This window comes from Dipodomys merriami, unplaced genomic scaffold (genome assembly GCF_024711535.1).
Source record: "Dipodomys merriami isolate MVZ:Mamm:240054 unplaced genomic scaffold, mDipMer1.0.p SCAF_194, whole genome shotgun sequence".
Lineage (NCBI taxonomy): Eukaryota > Metazoa > Chordata > Mammalia > Rodentia > Heteromyidae > Dipodomys > Dipodomys merriami.
This window is the reverse complement of record NW_027203315.1, coordinates 1,267,873-1,285,495: the sequence shown is the minus strand read 5'-3', so window position 1 is coordinate 1,285,495 and position 17,623 is coordinate 1,267,873. Positions and strand designations below refer to the sequence as shown.

Sequence of the window (17,623 nt, the reverse complement as noted above, 5' to 3'; positions counted from 1 at the left end):
CCCAGTCCCAGGCACTGGACTATCAGATTGAGTAACATATCAGCCAAATTCCCATGCCTGCTTCCAGGGATCCAGCCACACCCATCACTTGGGTGGTAAGTGATGGATGGGGCATTTCCTTCCCCCTGAATGAAAACAAGATGCCAGACCCCACCATCTACCATGTAGCCAATAGGGCACCAGCCACACCTGACCTCCTTACTTAATATTACTGTATTATTAAATCAATTTATAAAATGTTACATCCTCTTTATCGTTTTGTAAACATTCAAAAATTTGCTTTTTGTAAAAGCCATATTTCTTGAGCTCCACCTCTGAAAGAATAATTCTCACATTCACCAAAAATTAAACATTCTTCTTTTGAATAGTTTATTTCTTCCTTCTTCCTCATTCCTCTTTCCCTCTCTCACTTCCCTCCTCCTTCCTTCCTTCCTCTCAGGGTCTAGATATGATGCTGTAGCTCAAGTGGCAGATGGTTTTTCTTTGTTAACCTCAATTTTTGTGAGAGATTGATCAATATCTTTGTGTGCTTGATTATTTCCCCTAATATCATATCTACTTTGGCCCTCTATGATATAACACAGGTGCGACACATTGTCCACACTGGTGATTTGTAATAGCTCACTCGGCAGAACAACTAAATTGGCTAAGAGTGAATCAATCACAAGTTGTTCATCAAGAGTGACTAATTAAAAAAATCGCAAGCACTGAAGACACTTTAGGTTTCTCCCCCAAGACAAAATGCAGAGATTCTAGTCTTTATTAATCCACCCATATATTTTTAAATATATATTTCATTGTAAAGATACTGTAACGATTGGTGATACCATTATATGAGTTAGGTCATTAATACATTTTCTATCGAGCATTGTTACCCCTCCAAGAGAGACTTTACTACTGTTATGACTTTTTCTAGAAAACCTTTTCATTTTTTCCTACATATGATTTTCTCCTCTTTGTGTGTGAGGGTGTGTGTGTATGTGTGTTTTGTGTGTTCTGTGATGAACCCTGAGCTGTGTCTTGTAGTTCGAGGACTCCACACCTGCTATATCATAAGGTCTCTATCCTGTATTTGTTCTGTATTGCAATTTCAATATTGTTACAGATCAAAGACTTTCCCCATTTGGTACAATCCTAAGTTATTTCATTTGTGTGAATTAACTTATGTGTGTTAAGCTGTGACCTCCAGCTCTTTCCACACTGGTTGCATTCATAAGGTTTTTCTCCTTGTGTTCTGTGATGGATGTTAAGGTGTGCCTTCCAGGTGAAGGAATTTCCATGCCTGCTACATACATAACATTTCTCTCTGGTGGGTTTTTTTCTGATGGACAGAAAGGTGTATGTTCTGGGTGAAAGACTTTCCACATAGGTTACATTCATAAAATTTCTCTCCTGTGTGTGCTCTCTGGTGGATAGTAAGTTGTAGATTCTGGCTGAAAATCTTTCCGCAATTATGACATTCATAAGGTTTCTTTCCTGTTTGTTTTCTGATGGACAGTGAGGTTTGACTTCCAGGTGAAAGTCATTCCACACATGTTACATTCATAAGGTTTCTTTCCTGTGTGTATTATCTGATGGTCATTGACACTTGACTTCCAAGAGAAGGACTTTCCACACATGTTACATTCATAAGGTCTCTCTAATGTGTGTGTTTTCTGGGGGCACAGTAAGGTTTCCTTTATGGGTGAAAGACTTCTACACAAGTTACATTCATAAGATTTCGCTCCTGTGTGTGTTCTCTGGTGCAGAGTAAGATATGCCTTGCAGTAGAAAGACTTTCCACAAATGTTACATTCAAAACGTTTCTCTCTAGTATGTGTTCTCTGATGGAGAGGAAGATTTGATTGTTGGTGAAAGATTTTCCACACATATTACATTCATAAGGTTTCTCTCCTGTGTGTGATCTCTGCTGGTCAGTAAGATATGCCTTTCAGGAGAAAGATTTTCCACTAATGTTACATTCGAAAGGTTCTCTTTGGTGTGTGTTCTCTGGTGGCGAGTAAGATTTGATTTATCGGTGAAAGACTTTCGACACACGTTACATTCATAAGGTTTCTCTCCAGTATGTGTTCTCTGGTGGCGAGTAAGCATTGATTTCTGGGTGAAAGACTTTCCACACATGTTACATTCATAAGGTTTCTCTCCTTTGTGTGTTCTCTGGTGGCTAGTAAGATATGCCTTCCAGGCAAAAGACTTTCCACACATGTTACATTCATAAGGTTTCTCTCCTGTGTGTATTCTCTGGTGTCTAGTAAGATATGCCTTGCATATAAAAGATTTTCCACAAATGTTACATTCAAAAGATTTCTCTTTTGTGTGTGTTCTCTTGTGAACAGTAAGATTTGATTTCTGGATGAAAGACTTTCCACACTTGTTACATTCATAAGGTTTCTCTCCTGTGTGTGTTCTCTGGTGTCTAGTAAGATATGTCTTGCATATGAAAGATTTTCCACAAATGTTACATTGAAAAGGTTGCTCTTGTGTGTGTGTTCTATGGTGAACAGTAAGCCTCGATTTCTGGATGAAAGACTTTCCACACTTGTTACATTCATAAGGTTTCTCTCCTCTGTGTGTTCTCTGATGTCTAGTAAGATATGCCTTGCATATGAAAGATTTTCCACAAATGTTACATTGAAAAGGTTTCTCTTTTGTGTGTGTTCTCTGGTGGACAGTAGGCTTTGATTTCTGGGTGAAAGACTTTCAACACATGTTACATTCATAAGGTTTCTCTCGTGTGTGTGTTCTCTGAGTTTATCACTTGGAGGAAGGACATACTTTTTTGTATGGAACTCTGAAGTTGAGCTGAAGTTGAAAAAGTTTGAGAGGTTGGAATTCCAGCCTAACAGCACTGAGAGAACTGAGAGCTGGCTGCAGAAGGCTTAAAAGAGAATTCTGGAGATGGTTAAGAGACTGCAGTTCAGGCCTTTTCCTTACTGTTGGAAAGATAGCATCTGAAACTGAGCTGCTGTGCACCTTGAAGGCTAGGTAAGGTGAACTTCATGTCTCTGGGCACCAGTCTTCTTTCTCAGGAGAATAAGGAAACATGTTTTCCTCACAACCTGTTGTGGCTCAGATTGTAATATTAATATAGATACTTCAATTTTACATAGTATCAATGGTAATCTTCCCTGTGTGAACTCAAGGAACTTTGCTTGCTTGCTGGCAACCAGAGACCATGTGCCAGAGAGGCTTCAGAACCCTGGTTTCCCCTAAGTCTATCTGTTTATGTTTTTGTGTTTCTCTAATTTTCTTTGTTTCTGGAATCCTGTAGAACTCTCTAGGCAACAATTTTCCTATACAGTGGGTATGAAAAATGTCAATCCTAAGAGCCATATCAGCAAACTAAAACTAATCACTAAGAAAAACTAGTTCCCAGATAGATCATTGAAGAAAAGAAAAAGCTGAGAGACATATGGAGGAAAGAGAGAATCAGAAAAGTAAGAAAAATGATTCAAAGATAGATACAAAGAGAGAGAAAGAGAAAAATAACCAACACAAGTGAATAGAAAACCAAAATAGAGAGAGATTATACAGGAAAGAAATCTTGTGAGGATACTTTAGAAAACAAACAAGATTTTGTAAAAAGACCATAAAGTTTAGCAACAAATATAGCCTCAGCTTCAAGTAAAACCAAGACCATGAAGTTGTCCAAGAACGATATATGGAGAGTAATTTAAGTACATATAGGTTAATCATTCCTTAAGAACACTCAAAGGTGCGTATGACCACACTATTTCAGCAATTTCAGGAAAATTTCATTGAGATAGTTTAATGTTACTCATGAGAATGAGATCTGGTTGCACCTTCCACCAGATGTAACCTACTCGGTGGCACTACATCCCATAAGAGGTATGACTACATGTTACAACAAGATGAAACCTAGACATTCTGAAGCCAATCTGAATTCAACTTAGAAAGAATATAACCATTTAATCTGCTAAACCTACAAGTAATCTTTATCTCCTAATCTACAAGCCATCTTTATCTGATTTATGAATATGTTCTTGAGGCTGAATCTGGGTGGTTTGTAGTGTTTTTAATTCTTGGACATCTTTAGGTTCATAAAATGGAATGGAAAACAAATGAGAAATAAAAAAAAAAAAAAAACTCACCAGAGATCCATTCATTCTGTCTTGCTGCTGACAATGAACAGAAGACTCTGGAAGCATGGCTGGGATATAAGGAAAATGACGTATTCAGAAATGAATCTGTGAGATTTTGGGTCCAGAATTTTCTCTTGCAAACATGGGCTGCAAAACCATAAAGCTGTCTTAGAAGAATCTTTAATATCTCTGGCAGAGCATTAAAGTCTCCAAGAAACACAAATCCAGTCCATTTCCTGATAGATAGATATTATTAAACCAACTAATTTCTATGTTTATGTGCACATTAAATTCGAAAAAATGAATGTTCCCACAAATATTATTGAATACTTGAAAGCAAAAACATATCACATTTCCACGAAAAGTATTTATTACTGAATATACTTCGGGATGTAGAAATTGCTTTTTTTAATGCAAAGGTATCCTAGAAATCCATTGGAATTTGTGTTCTACCTCATTCATTACATATTTAAACACCAGGGAAAGCATGTATGATGTAACTCAGTAGTTTTCACCCAAAGTTAGAGGGAAAATGTATACAGAATATATTTCTTGTGTTATAATATTTCAACAATGGTTGTCAAATGGCACATTTCACTGTTCCCATTGCACACCTATGCAATGACTTGCAATTTCCATTTAACATGCTTTTGCCAAAGGGACATGAGTAAAGATGAGGTAAACCCAGGTTTGAAAAGTCCCTAATGTTCATTCCCTAAACCTTGGCCATACTAAAGATACAACATAAAATACTGCATATAGGAGTGACATACCTGAAGATAAGCAACACCTACAAAGCATACAACCTTGAGTAAGACATATTACCTCAAGTTTTCTTCTGTGATTTTTCTTTTAAGGCCAAATGTCCCTGACCAATACTTTCTGTACTACCAGGCAAAACCAACCGATAAGAGCTAGCATTAGCAAATCCTTAGATCGGACATTTAACATGAGTTTGCATGATTACATACTAAAAATCATAGTGGTAACAGGTTGAATAAATTAGCAAGAAGAGGATTAGGGATTACTACATGAATAGATACTTTCAGTCCTAACAATTACCCCACCATCCCAAACCACAGCCTCAGATACCCACTGATAAATGTACACTGGCTTATTCCTCAATCCAGCGCATCACAATTCCTGGAAATTAGTTTAAATCTTGCAACAACACAAAGTGATTGAGAGTGGTGTAGGAAAGAGTACCATGTGAATCTCGTGCTCGGGGAAGTAGCAACTATTTTTGCATAAGGCAAAGGAAGCTAGCAACATCTTCCCCTTCCTGTGCTTTTCTGCTTCTTCCCTTTAGGGCTTCTCAGAATTGACAAGGTCTGTCCATTTAGGATGGAGATTCCTATTCATAGGGTGCACTGCTTCAAACATTGCTAGGCTTCATTCTTAAAAATACAGGACCAGCACTCATACTCCAATATCCCATGTACAACTGTCTCTAGAAACAGGGTTGTGTACAAACGCTTGTGAACTCAAGCCAAGAGATTAAAAACTCAAGCCAAACAGATTAAATTATCTCTAGGAGACACAACACAGAAGCCCCAAATACAAGTACAATGTAAGAGGACTCAAGGCAGGCATATTTGTCACAATTTCACTAGAATTCTTCCTGTACTCCTCTTAGACTTGGGCAAAGCAAATAAAGTCACATGAGTTAATAGAAGAATCCCTTGGTCTTGGAGTACAAATGCACAGCTCTTGGGCTCTCCTGGTCTGGACAATGACCCAGCTTGCTCTCAGACATTTGGAAACCAGGTTCTTGCATCTGAAGGCCCAGAGGCTAATGGCAGCACAAACTCCTGAACCTCAAGTAAATTATCAACCCCAGACTGGAGAAAAGCCTGGAGAGGGAAGTAGGCATTTTGGCTCAAGTATAAAGCTCTCTCTCTGAGCTGAAGAGCTCAGGAATGCTGCTTGCAGGCCCACACATCATGCCCCAACAAACAAATAGAAACAGAAAAAGAAACAGAAAACCGTGGAGGGTAGACTCCCCAGCAATCGCACAGTTCCTACCTGACTTCAGTTCCAAAGACTGAGATTCCTTTAAGTTACAGCTCCCAAGCTCCACTGCACAGAGCTTGGCGCCAGACTCCTGTCTCCCACCTATGGAAGGCCAAACTGTACTTCAGGGCACTTCCAGCAGCAAGGCAAAGGAAAAGAATCCGGAAGAGGCAGATTAAAATGCTTGGCGGAGAGACACATGCGCAAAATGCATCTTCTGCCCCACATCCACCCTCCAAAAAACAAAAACAACCCAGGACTTTCAAATTAAATATCCTCCATGGAGACTACAATTCCCACAATGCTTGGTGCCACCAAGCTACTTACCTGGGAACAAGTGTGCTTGTGTGCTTTGGGACTTTTCTCTCCCTGCTGTGGGAGTTAAGCTCAGTTTCTTCTTGAAAACCACTGTTTCCTCTTGAAATACATAAGACCACTCAGAAAATGGATCTATATGGAGAGAATTGGATACATTGGCTTTTTGATTCTTAGTTCTAATTGTTAGGTTTTTAAAAAGAGGTAGCCGAGTTAGAACAGCACCAGCACACACGTGGTATTCAGGTAAGGGGTAGACCTGCTGGGACCAGGCAAGGTTGGCACTCCACGTGGCTGGGAAAGAGAGAGAACAAGAAAAGAACAGAGTGTGAGCTAGAATAGAACAGAGAGAGCAAGAAAAGAGCAGCAAGAACAAGAGAGTGTCTGGGCCTGGGCTAGGCCTTATGTAGGGTATGGGCAGGGAAAGATGTGGCCACATCAAATTCAGATGTGACCTCAGCGGATGCAGATGTGACCTCTTCCAGGTGTCCCAGTTGCCTAAGTAATGCAGGTACTGGGTGGAGACTTTGCTGCGAGGAGGTTGGAGTCTGCTCACCATCCAGGAGCGGACCTTACACTAATAATGAAATTGAGGTTATGAGAAAGAGTTGCTTATACCTTTCTGTTTATTCAATGCCTGCCTTCTGCTGAATGTAAATTATATCTCTGTTTTGTCTTAAAATTTTTAATACATCCCCTCTTACTTTACAAAGGTATTCACAGCCACTAAACTTATACCTGGGTCATTTCCCATTGCTGTAATGTGTACACTGGCTTAAAATAGTGAGATTGTTAGGTAAATACGCAGCATAATACTTCTGGTGATTTGGATTTCACAAAATCTAACAATTAATTTTCCAGAAACTCCCCAATTCTATCTATTAAATCAAATGAGTTTTTGTTTTTTTCTGAATTTTGCATTTCATTTAAGGATTTTATGTTTTGTTTTGTTATGAAAGACCCCAGGCCCCCTGGGATGCTTTCTTCAATGGGAGGGCACCCCAAGAACCAAGACTTCAAGCCTGCAGCTGCAATAAGCAAGAGGAGTTTATTTGGCATTTGCGCAAACGTGCTCTCTGTCCAAGGCAGACAGGAAGCCCTGAGCAGGGGTTACAGGCACTTTTAAAGACAAAAGCCACAGGATTAGCATAAGACCCCAGGTTCCCCAGGATTGGCTCAGTTTACTACCCGGGGAAGTTTATAACACTCTTTGTAATAAAACAATTGGCGCGGATGATCAAATGGAGGTAGTCACTCTGGGAGATAAGGGTTAGGGAGTTTAAGGAGTTACAGACTTGTGATTAATTAACATTTGGCCTAATTTGTTGGGCTCACCAGATGGTCCTTATCTTGAGCCCTCTAAACCGAGAATTTTTACACAGGAATGCAGAGGAACATATTCTTTGTTCCTTATCTTGGGTCCCATTTGGCCACCTGGGGAATTTATTGTTAGTTCTTTATTTATGACTACAGAGCTTGTCCCAGGATCGACATCTAGACTCCGAAACTTTTTATTTATCTCCAGAGAAAGGGAAGGGTCAGAGCTAGCGCAAGCAGGTGTACAGAAGCAAAACCAGCAGTTAGCAATTGTAAAATGTAACTCTAATTTTTGATCTTTCAGTTGTTGGTCCTCCTATGGCTTGAACTAAGAGCTTGGGCTCTGTCTGTGAGCATTTGCTATGTTCTATTTGCATTTCCCTTAAAAATTTCTTCATGTATCTAGTGAAAAGTTTCCTCACAGGGATTCTTATGAACATGGCACATCACCTCCATTTCACTTCAAAGAGATAGTGGTTAGGGGGGTCAGGATGAATGCAGGAGAGATAGAAGAGTGAAGTTTAGGCTAGGCTATGTTGATTTGAAGCTTAATCACTTTCTAACCAGTCTGCTTTTGACTTTTCATTTCACATGTGAAAATCTCTTTAGAATTCTTACCTCTTCTCTGATCCTAACAGTTCCTCTCAGTAGCTTTAGGCTACATATCTAGGGGACCTCAGATTTTTCTTCTTAGTCCTTATCCATTAAACTGTGGAATAAACCTTTTGTCTCCCTCCGCCATCCCATCAGAGCACAAGCAATACTCTGAGAGCCAATGGGATGATAATTAAGGGGACAGAGAGATGGCTGATGGCACAATTCTGATATATTTTTCAAATGCTTGTGTAATATTGGTCTAGACCCACTGTGCCCAAAAGTGCAAACAGCACACATCTTTCCTCACTCTATTTCAAGACATCTTTTCCACTCAAGCCTCCTGTCAGTTAAAGCCCCAGGGCAAAAAGCTAGAGCACATACTTCCTCAAACCAAGAAAGGGCAAGGACTTGCAGTCCTGAGGGTGAGAGTCAATGGCCCTGAAGCCTTTGTTCATATTTTGTCTGCTTCTGGCAGGCAACCCAGGGTCTACAACAGTCTCCCTCTCTCTTATCAGAGAACCTACACTTGTCTCTTAGGTGTTTATTATGATTTTTTGTAATCCCTTCCATAAAAAATAATTGGGAAAGATTGGATTGGAAACTTTCACGTATGATTTTAGTTCTCCAGTGTATGGGTTCTACATGTCTCTTTTGTGGAGCTGAACTATTCCTCATGAAAATGGGAATCAAAGAGCATATTTGAATGTATAGACTTCAACTTAAAAGCACCTCTAACAATATAAAGAAAAAATAATTTCATTCTTTAAAACTAAATTCCTGGGAAGTGGCACTGTGGCTCAAGTGGTAGATCGCTCGCATTGATCTGAAGAGCTGAGGGACAAGTGATCAAACCCAGAGTTCAAGCCCCACACCAAAAAAAAAAAAAAAAATCCTCCCTAAAAATATATTCCTGAGAGACAAAGAGATAAAACTGGGGTGCTTCCAACACTACCTGTGGAAATGTAGTTTTCTTTTCTTTTTCTTTTTGTGTTAGTCATGGGGCCTGAAGTCTGGGCCTAGGTAATGTTCCTCAACTCTTCAGCTCAAGGCTAGTGCTCTACCACTTGAGCCACAGTGCCACTTCTGGCTTATTCTGCTTATGTGGTGCTGAAGAATCGAAGCCAGGGCCTCATGCATGCAAGGCAAGCGTTCTACCACTGAGCCACCTTCCCACCCCAAGAGCTTTAGTTTTTATGTGATCTATAAGTATATTAACCTAGTTATTAATTGCTTTTATATTGTTGATCTACCTTCTAATGGACCATGCATATGTCTTTTTTTTTTTCTGGGTCTGGTCATGGGGCCTGAACTCTGGGCCTGGGCCCTGGGCCTTAGCTCTTCACCTCAAGGTAGCGCTCTACCATTGAGCCACAGCGTCACTTCCCGCTTTTTTCTTTTTGCTTATGTGGTGCTGAGGAATCGAACCCAGGGCCTCAGGCATGCAAGGCAAGTGCTCTACCACTGAGCCACCTTCCCAGCCCCCATGCATATGTCTTTAGTGGACACTTTAATGCTCTTCTTAAGACAGGAATGAATCTTCTCCCATAAGAAGTCTTTATGCTTTTCCAGCCCACATATCATGTTTTGAGCAGGAACATCTAGGGTAAAATCACACAGGTTCTTTTCTGACTTCCTTATTTGCCTTTGCTCCTAGCCATGGTTCCAGAATCTTTATTCATTGTCATCAGCAAGAAAGAATGAAAGGATCTGTAGTGAGATTCTTTTATTTCTCACTTTGTTTGACATTCCATTTTATGAACCTATGGGCACCAAGATTGAAGAAAAGAAAAAAAAAAAAAAACAATCAGCTTCAGGAACATGTTTCTAAAAAAGCTAAAGATGTATTCGGGCGCTGGTGGCTCACACCTGTAATTCTAGCTACTCAGGAGGCTGGGAGGTGAGGATCAGGGTTCAGAGCCAGCCTGAGCAGGAAAGTCTGTGAGACTCTTATCTCCAATAAACCACTAGAAAACAGGAAGTGGTGCTGTGGCTCAAGCTATAAAGCACTCGCCTTGCGTTGAAGAGCACAGGGACAGTGCTCAAACATGGAGTTTAAGCCCAACGACTGACAAAAAAAAAAAAAAAAAAATCTAAGGATGGCTTGGAGATTTAGCAGATTGTAAAATGTGACACTCTAAATTAAGTGCAGATATGCTTCAATTTGTTTCTATATTTTCTAGTGTGAGAGAAAGTTGTCCCACTAGTTATGTGATTCAGTGACACCTAGATGATGACTTCTCATACAAGGTGTAGGATGGCTAGCACCTGCTCAGACTCACATCCTCATATGTAATATTAAACTATCCTAATGAAATTTTACTGGATTTGCTGAAATAGTGTGGTCAAACATAACTTCAAATATTCTACAGGACTGAGTGAGCTATAAGTACTTCAATTAATCTCTGTAAATACTCTTAGACTGCTTTGTGGTCTTTGTTTTACTTGAAACTTAGGCTGAGTTTGATGGCATTTATAGAAATCTCTGTTTTTCTCTATGGTGCTCTCATAGGAGTTCTCTTACCTATTTTCCCAATTCATTCTATTTTTCATGTTTATTAGCTTTCTTTCTTTCTTTTGCATTACATTTATTTATTGTGAAAATACCATACAGGGAGGTTACAATTACATGGGCAAGATAGTGAGTACATTTTTTTTATCACGCATTGTTGCCTCCTCCTTTGTTTCCCTGTACCATCCTTCTTTCTTCTTTTTATTTTTTTCAGTTGTAGGTCTGGAACTCTGGGCCTAGGTGCTATACTTAAACTCTGGAGCTCAAGGCTAGTACTCTAACAGTGGTGCCACATCGCCATTTCCAGTTTTCTAGTGGTTAATTGGAGATAAGAGTCTCACAGATGGTCCTGTCTGGGCTGACTTTGAACCTTTATGCTCAGATCACAGTTTTCTGAGTAGGTAGGATTACATGCATGAGCCACCACCATGTGAGTTCACTAACTTTATTTCTCTCTTTCTTCTCTCATTGTCTCTTTTTCTCTCTGTCTCTTTTTCTCTTTCATTCTCTCTGCTTCTCTTTCCTCCATTTGTCTCTTAATTTTTCTTTTCATCAAATGGTTTATTTGGGAAGTAGATTTTCTTACTGATCAGTTTTCTTTTGGTGATGTGGCTCTTGGAATTGACTTTTTTCTTACTCATTATTCAGGAAAATTGTTGCTAAACATAAAATAATTTGAGTTTCCCAGATTCTATTATCTTTCTCTGGTTTAACCTCATTTGATGTGGTTCCTGCAATTTTCCTTTTTCTTCTTGCTCTGCTTGCATATTTGCATTCACTGATATTATAACATAGAAGCTTGTTGTGAAAATAAACAATACAGTCACTATGGTTTTCGTATTTGAAATATCACTAATGGCAAATTCTGACATACATTTGCTAAGTAGTAAACTTTAATCTCAGGAACTTCAATATTAAATGGCATGTGTGACAATGTATCCTTTGGAATCTAGTGGAAGAAATGGTTCAGGAATATGTGACACATTTGAGCAATAGTGAGTGAAATCATCTGCAAAACCTTCACAGATTATAATAATTTGTATTTTTGTCCATATGTGTTTGTTATTAATGCTATTTGTAGTGTGTATTTCCAACTAAACACTGTTTTAGCATGTGTTCAAACACTTTCAGTTTGTTTGTTAGTTTAGTAGGTAAAATAGATATGTTTATCACCCATATGTCTTCACAGAATCCAAAATTGATTTTCCCATGTTTCTTTTGAGGACAGGTCTTGTTATATAGTCCAGCAAGCTCTTTTTTGTTAAACAAGTTTATTTATTGTGAAAATACCATACAGAGAAGTTACACTTACATGAGTAAGGTAATGAGTACATTTCGTATTAAGCATTGTTGCCTTCTACTTTGTTTTACCCCTACCATCCCAGCCCTCCCATCTCATTGACTACACTCCCTCACACTCTTCCAGCAAGCTCTTTATCTTTTTATGTAGCCTAGGCTGTCAACTAATCTTTCTTGAGTTTCCCAAGTCCAGGGAGAATAGTTGTGTTTCAGACTGTGTGTGGCTACATTAGCCATTCTTATGTGTACAGTTCATTGATAAAACACTGGGCCACACTGTTGTGAGGCCATTCCATCCATCCATCTACAACACTTTTCATCTTCCATCTGTGAAGCTGTTTAATCATTGAATAGGCAGCCCCTGTTCCTTTCTATCCCACTCTCTGGAATCATCCTACATTTGGGCTCTACAAATTTGTTTATCTTTGGAAGCTCAGTAAGGGAAATTATACCATGGCTGTTCCTTTATGACTTGTGTGTTTTATTTAGCTTATTTTACTTAAAGTTCATCCCTTCCATAAAATGTAGTAAAGTTTTCTTCTTTGAACACATTTATTGTTTTACATGCTTCAATGTTTTGCTTATAGTGAGTAGATATTGAGAACTGATTCTCCAAGCATGTGTTTTACTCCCTGCTTTATCTGCTGTTGCATACAAGTTTAGAAATGCTGGACCATATTCCTATATAATTCGATATTTAGTTCTTCATACCATCTTTGATAGTTTATTTGTTTGTTTGTTTGTTTGGTCGATCAAGGAGCTTGAACTCCGGGCCTGAGTGCAGTCCCTAAACTCTTTAGCTCAAGGCTAGCGCTCTACCACTGGAGCTATAGCACCACTTCTGGTTTTCTGGTAGTTTTTATTGGAGATAAGAGTTTCTCGGATTGTCCTGCCCATGCTGGCTTTGAACCTTGATCCTCAAATGTCAGCCACCTGAGTAGCTATGGTTACAAGTGTGAGCCACGGGCGCCCGGCTTCATCTTTGATATTTTTACATACATGAGAGAAATGCACCAAGGGTCACATTCTTTTCACATCTTTCCTAGCTTTTCTTAGACTTTGGAGCATTTTGGGTGTTTTTTATTTAAAACTATGCCCATACTATCATGTATAAAATAGTAATTTTTATTAGAATTTGATTTAAATTTTTCTCATGACTAATGAAATTAAACTAATTTTATATTTTAATATACTACATGTGTACGTCCTTTTTAGAAAAGTCTCTTCAATCTTGTTCCCTTTTTAAAATTAGATTTTGTTGTGTGGGTTACTTGAAGGATTTTCTTTATATTTTCTAATTCATATTGTTTAGAAATCCATTTAGAGATATATGCAAATATTTCTATCATGCTATGCTTTTTTCCTTTATTGGTAGTGTTTTTCAATATACAAGGTTTTCATTTTATTTCTATTTATTTATTTATTATAGGACATGGGGCTTGAACTCTGGGCCTGAATGATGTCCCTCAGCTCTTCAGTTCAAGAATAGCACTCTACCACTTTGGCCACAGCACCACATCTGGTTTTCTGGTGATTTACTGGAAGTCAGACTTTCACAGCTATACCTGCCTAGGCTGACTTTGAGACCCGATCTTCAGATCTCATCCTCTTGAGTACCTAAAATTGCAGGTGTGAGCCACCAGAGACTCACATTGTTTGTTTGTTTCTTTGTTTTTTCCATGAGGTACTTTTGGAGTTGTATTTATGAGGTTACTGTCAAATATTGCTTTCTTTTTTTTCTTTTTCTTTTTCTTTTTTTTTTTCTCAGCCATGGATCCTGAACTGTAGGCCTGAGTGCTGTTGCTCAGCTCTTCAGTTCAAGGTGAGTACATTTCAAATTGAACCACAGGAACACTTCCAAAATTTTGCTTATGTGGTACTGAGGAATTAAACCCGGTGCCTTATGCATTATAAGCAAGCACTCTACCACTGAGCAATCTTCCCAGACCAGTTGCTGTCAAATCTGATGCCATGAAACTTTCCTCCCCTTCTCTTTTGTCTTATTTTCCCTTTCCCTCTTTCCCCTCCTCTCCACTACTGTCTTGTCCTCTTTTCTTCCTTCTTTTTTCCTGACCTTTGGCTTCCATTCTCTCCCTCCTCCACTCATCTTCTTTTCCCTTTATATCTGAGATGAAGACTTGCTAGTGTCACTACAATTAGGTTTCTAACTTAGAAACACAGTAATACACATACCGCATGGTTTTCTTGAGCTACTATTGGAGCTTGAACTGCAGGTCTCACAGTCAGTCAACTTCCTCACTCACTGTTGGCACTATCACTTGAGCCATACCTCTAACCTGTTCATTAGCTGCTTAGTTTGAGTTGTCTACCCAGGCTGGCTTCCAGACCTCAGTTTCCACCTTAGTAGCTAGGCTCAATTGACAGTCTTGAGCCAGAAGTACTTGCCTTGATTTTTCTTACCTCAACATTTAACATTAAGACTTAATTGGATACTACAATGAAACTGTTTATTGTTACTGGTTTATGAAGAATGAATATGCAACCTAAACTGAAATAGTTTATCTTTCAAATTAAGTGTTGTATTGTGTTTCTAACAATTGTAATTTTTCTAACTGCAGTAGATTTTCTTCACTAAGCAGATCGTTTATGCTGGAGGTATTGTTTTATAATTAATGTAATTTAATCTTATTATGGAGGTGATGTATAGAGAGATATAATGACATGAGTCAGGTAAAAAATACCCTTCTTTTCATACAGTGTCTTCCATGCCTTCACTCTCTCCCAATCTCTCCCTCCTATCTCTACTCTTGAGTTGTATATTTTACTTTCATCACCCTCTTTCCCTCACATTCTATGGCTTTGCCACACCCACCAGAAGATATACATGTTAATACACCATACATAATTGAAAGCAATTGTTTTTATTTCACAAGTGAAGTAAGAAAGTAGCACACTTTAATATTGAATAACTCACAATGATAGCATACATATATTTTTTACATAATCATACTAGCTTCCTTCTGCTTGTTTTACTGTTAGTTTATTAGAACATATCATTTGATTTTATTGTATTTATATCATAGATTTATTTGTGATACTGATTTCTAGACAATTTGTCTTCAGATCTATTCTCAGTGTGTTTGTCTTGGGAAATATAACTGCATAGTGCTTTACACACAGCATTTCGTAAAGATAATGCCATCCATGTGTTTCTAGTGACCATTTGTCTAGTTATTCAGTCATTTAGAGGAGCATTACTTCTCCAATCATAATGATAGATTAAAGAAAATTGTCAGTCTTTGGCCTTTTAATCATCTCTTTGTAGACTTTGCTTTTCAGAATAAAACTTGTGTTATACAGATTAATAATTTGCCTGTTATTATCAATATTCTGTATCTGTGGTAACACAATTTGTGCTGAGGTTCTTTTCCTTTCATATTATGACTACTTGATTTACTTTTATTTCTCAATAATTAATGTATGTCTTTTTGGCTTATTGAGTTTTTTGAGTATGTTTTCTTCTGTTCAAATCAGACTGTACTTGATATATTTACTATTTTTATATTACAATATTAACATGGTTTCATTTTAGTGATTACTTTGCTATTTTTCTGTTCATCTCATCTGATAAGTATTTCTGAGTTTGCTTTCATGTAACCTGCACACATCCTTCTATACAGTGCAAATCACCTCTAATATAATCTCCAGGGAATCTTCTATACACTGTAAATCACCTCTGATACCTGTTACAATTTAAATCCTACTAAATAGTTGTTACAATGCATTGTTCATAGGATAATGCTTGTTTTTTCAAAGGCTGCATGTTTACTATAGGTGCCATACTTTTTCAAGTATTTAGGTTCTATGGTTTGTTGAATCTGTGCAACAAACAAATATATAAGGCCTAATATAATGCTTTGAAAATGGTATTGTAGGGGCTGGAAGGGTGGCTCAGTGGTAGAGTGCTTGCCTTGCATGCATGAGGCCCTGGTTTAGGTTACTCAGAACCACATAAACAGAAGAAGCTGGAAGTGGTGCTGTGGGTCCGGTAGTAGAGCAGTAGCCTTGATCTGAAGAGCTGAGGGACAGAGCCCAGGCCCAGAGATCAAGCCACATGAATGATGAAAAGAAAAAACATACCACAAATAATATAGTGCATATAATAATATTTAAATGTGCTGGACACAAGTTTCTCATGGTGGTAAACCTGAGACCTGAGGATTGATATTTCATCCAGCCCATTTAGAAAAGACAATGAAACTCTTATCTACAATTAATCACCTAAAAATCCAGGAGTAGAAATTGATAGGTGGCTCCAGTGATCGATCCTTAAGAAAAAATGGTCAGGGATAGAACCCAGACAATGAGATCAATACCTAATAATGGTATATTTTACTGTGTTATATGGAAATAAATGCTACTTTTCAAAAGTGGATGGAATTGTCCAAAAATGCATACTGTTCAATAAGCAATGAAATCAATCGAGTAATCAATCAAGTAATGAAATCAATATCTGGCTTATGGAACTTTGACATACATATATACATATATGTGTATACACACATATGTATATGTACATATATGTATATATGTATGATATTCATACATATGTATATGTATATACATATGTATATATACATGTGTGTATGTTGGGAGCCAACAGTAAAGCTCCAAGGTCATCTTGACCCTTGTGCTCACTTGAAGGCACGTACAAGGAATTGGCTTTCATGAAAAGCACCAGGTGCCCGTGTTTGCTTTGCTATGTCTGTAGAGTTTGTTTTACTTTCTATCAATTGACCTTGTCTTGTTTCAATCTACACCTTGTTTTTATTAAAATTTTCTTTGCTTCTCTGCACTATGGTGACCTTAGGTTACCTCTTGACTTCTAATATTATATAATAAGGAGAGTTAGAAATAAACGGTGCTGCAGTCTTGAGCTGCAGACCTCCCAACCCCATCCTTTGTCTTATGTCTTTATTTTTCCATCCTCGCCCCCTAATTCAGGAGTCCCTTTCGTTCCTGGCTGTTTCCGGCAAGTGGCGCCCGAACAGGGACCCTGAAAACCTGGGATCAAGGCAGAGGACCCCACTAAGGTAAGAGGACGGGTCCGGAAAAAGAGCGGGTGACAGTATAGCCGGGAGTAAGAAATAAATTATGGGGCAAGGAAACAGCCGCACGTTATATGTGCAGGCTCACAAGGGTATGCTTCACCCTCAAAGAGTGAAAGTTAGACAGAGTCAGTTAGAATGTTTCTTTCACTTTGTTGAGGAAGTATACCCCTGGTTCCTGGAGGAAAGAACCATTAGTTTTAAAACTTAGAAAAAAAATGTGGAAAAAAGGATTCAGGAACACCATGATTCAAATGGCCTGTACGTTTAAACATTGCTGCTTTGTAATTGTCTGGTATCTGTGTAGCCTGCAGGTTCTGTATTGGGTTTGGCAAGAGTCTTGGCAACTAGGCAACTAAGACAACTAACTTCGCAACTAAGACAGCCAACTAGGCCGGTGG

At 38.4% G+C, this 17,623-nt stretch overlaps 1 protein-coding gene and 1 pseudogene across 1 annotated transcript in view; both read right to left on the bottom strand.

Moving 5' to 3' along the window:
• The window catches only part of LOC138831380 (zinc finger protein 558-like), a 37,440-nt gene extending 36,160 nt beyond the window's left edge, over positions 1-1,280 (bottom strand). The window contains exons 1-2 of the mRNA XM_070028493.1: positions 1,184-1,280; positions 560-685 (exon numbers count right to left, since the gene is read on the bottom strand). Of these exons, the coding sequence (XP_069884594.1) occupies positions 560-685; positions 1,184-1,280 (223 nt within the window). The remainder of the gene's footprint in view (positions 1-559; positions 686-1,183) is intronic.
• Positions 1,281-1,285: 5 nt separating this feature from the next.
• Positions 1,286-7,185, bottom strand: LOC138831379 (zinc finger protein 33B-like; annotated as a pseudogene).
• Positions 7,186-17,623: the final 10,438 nt, after the last annotated feature.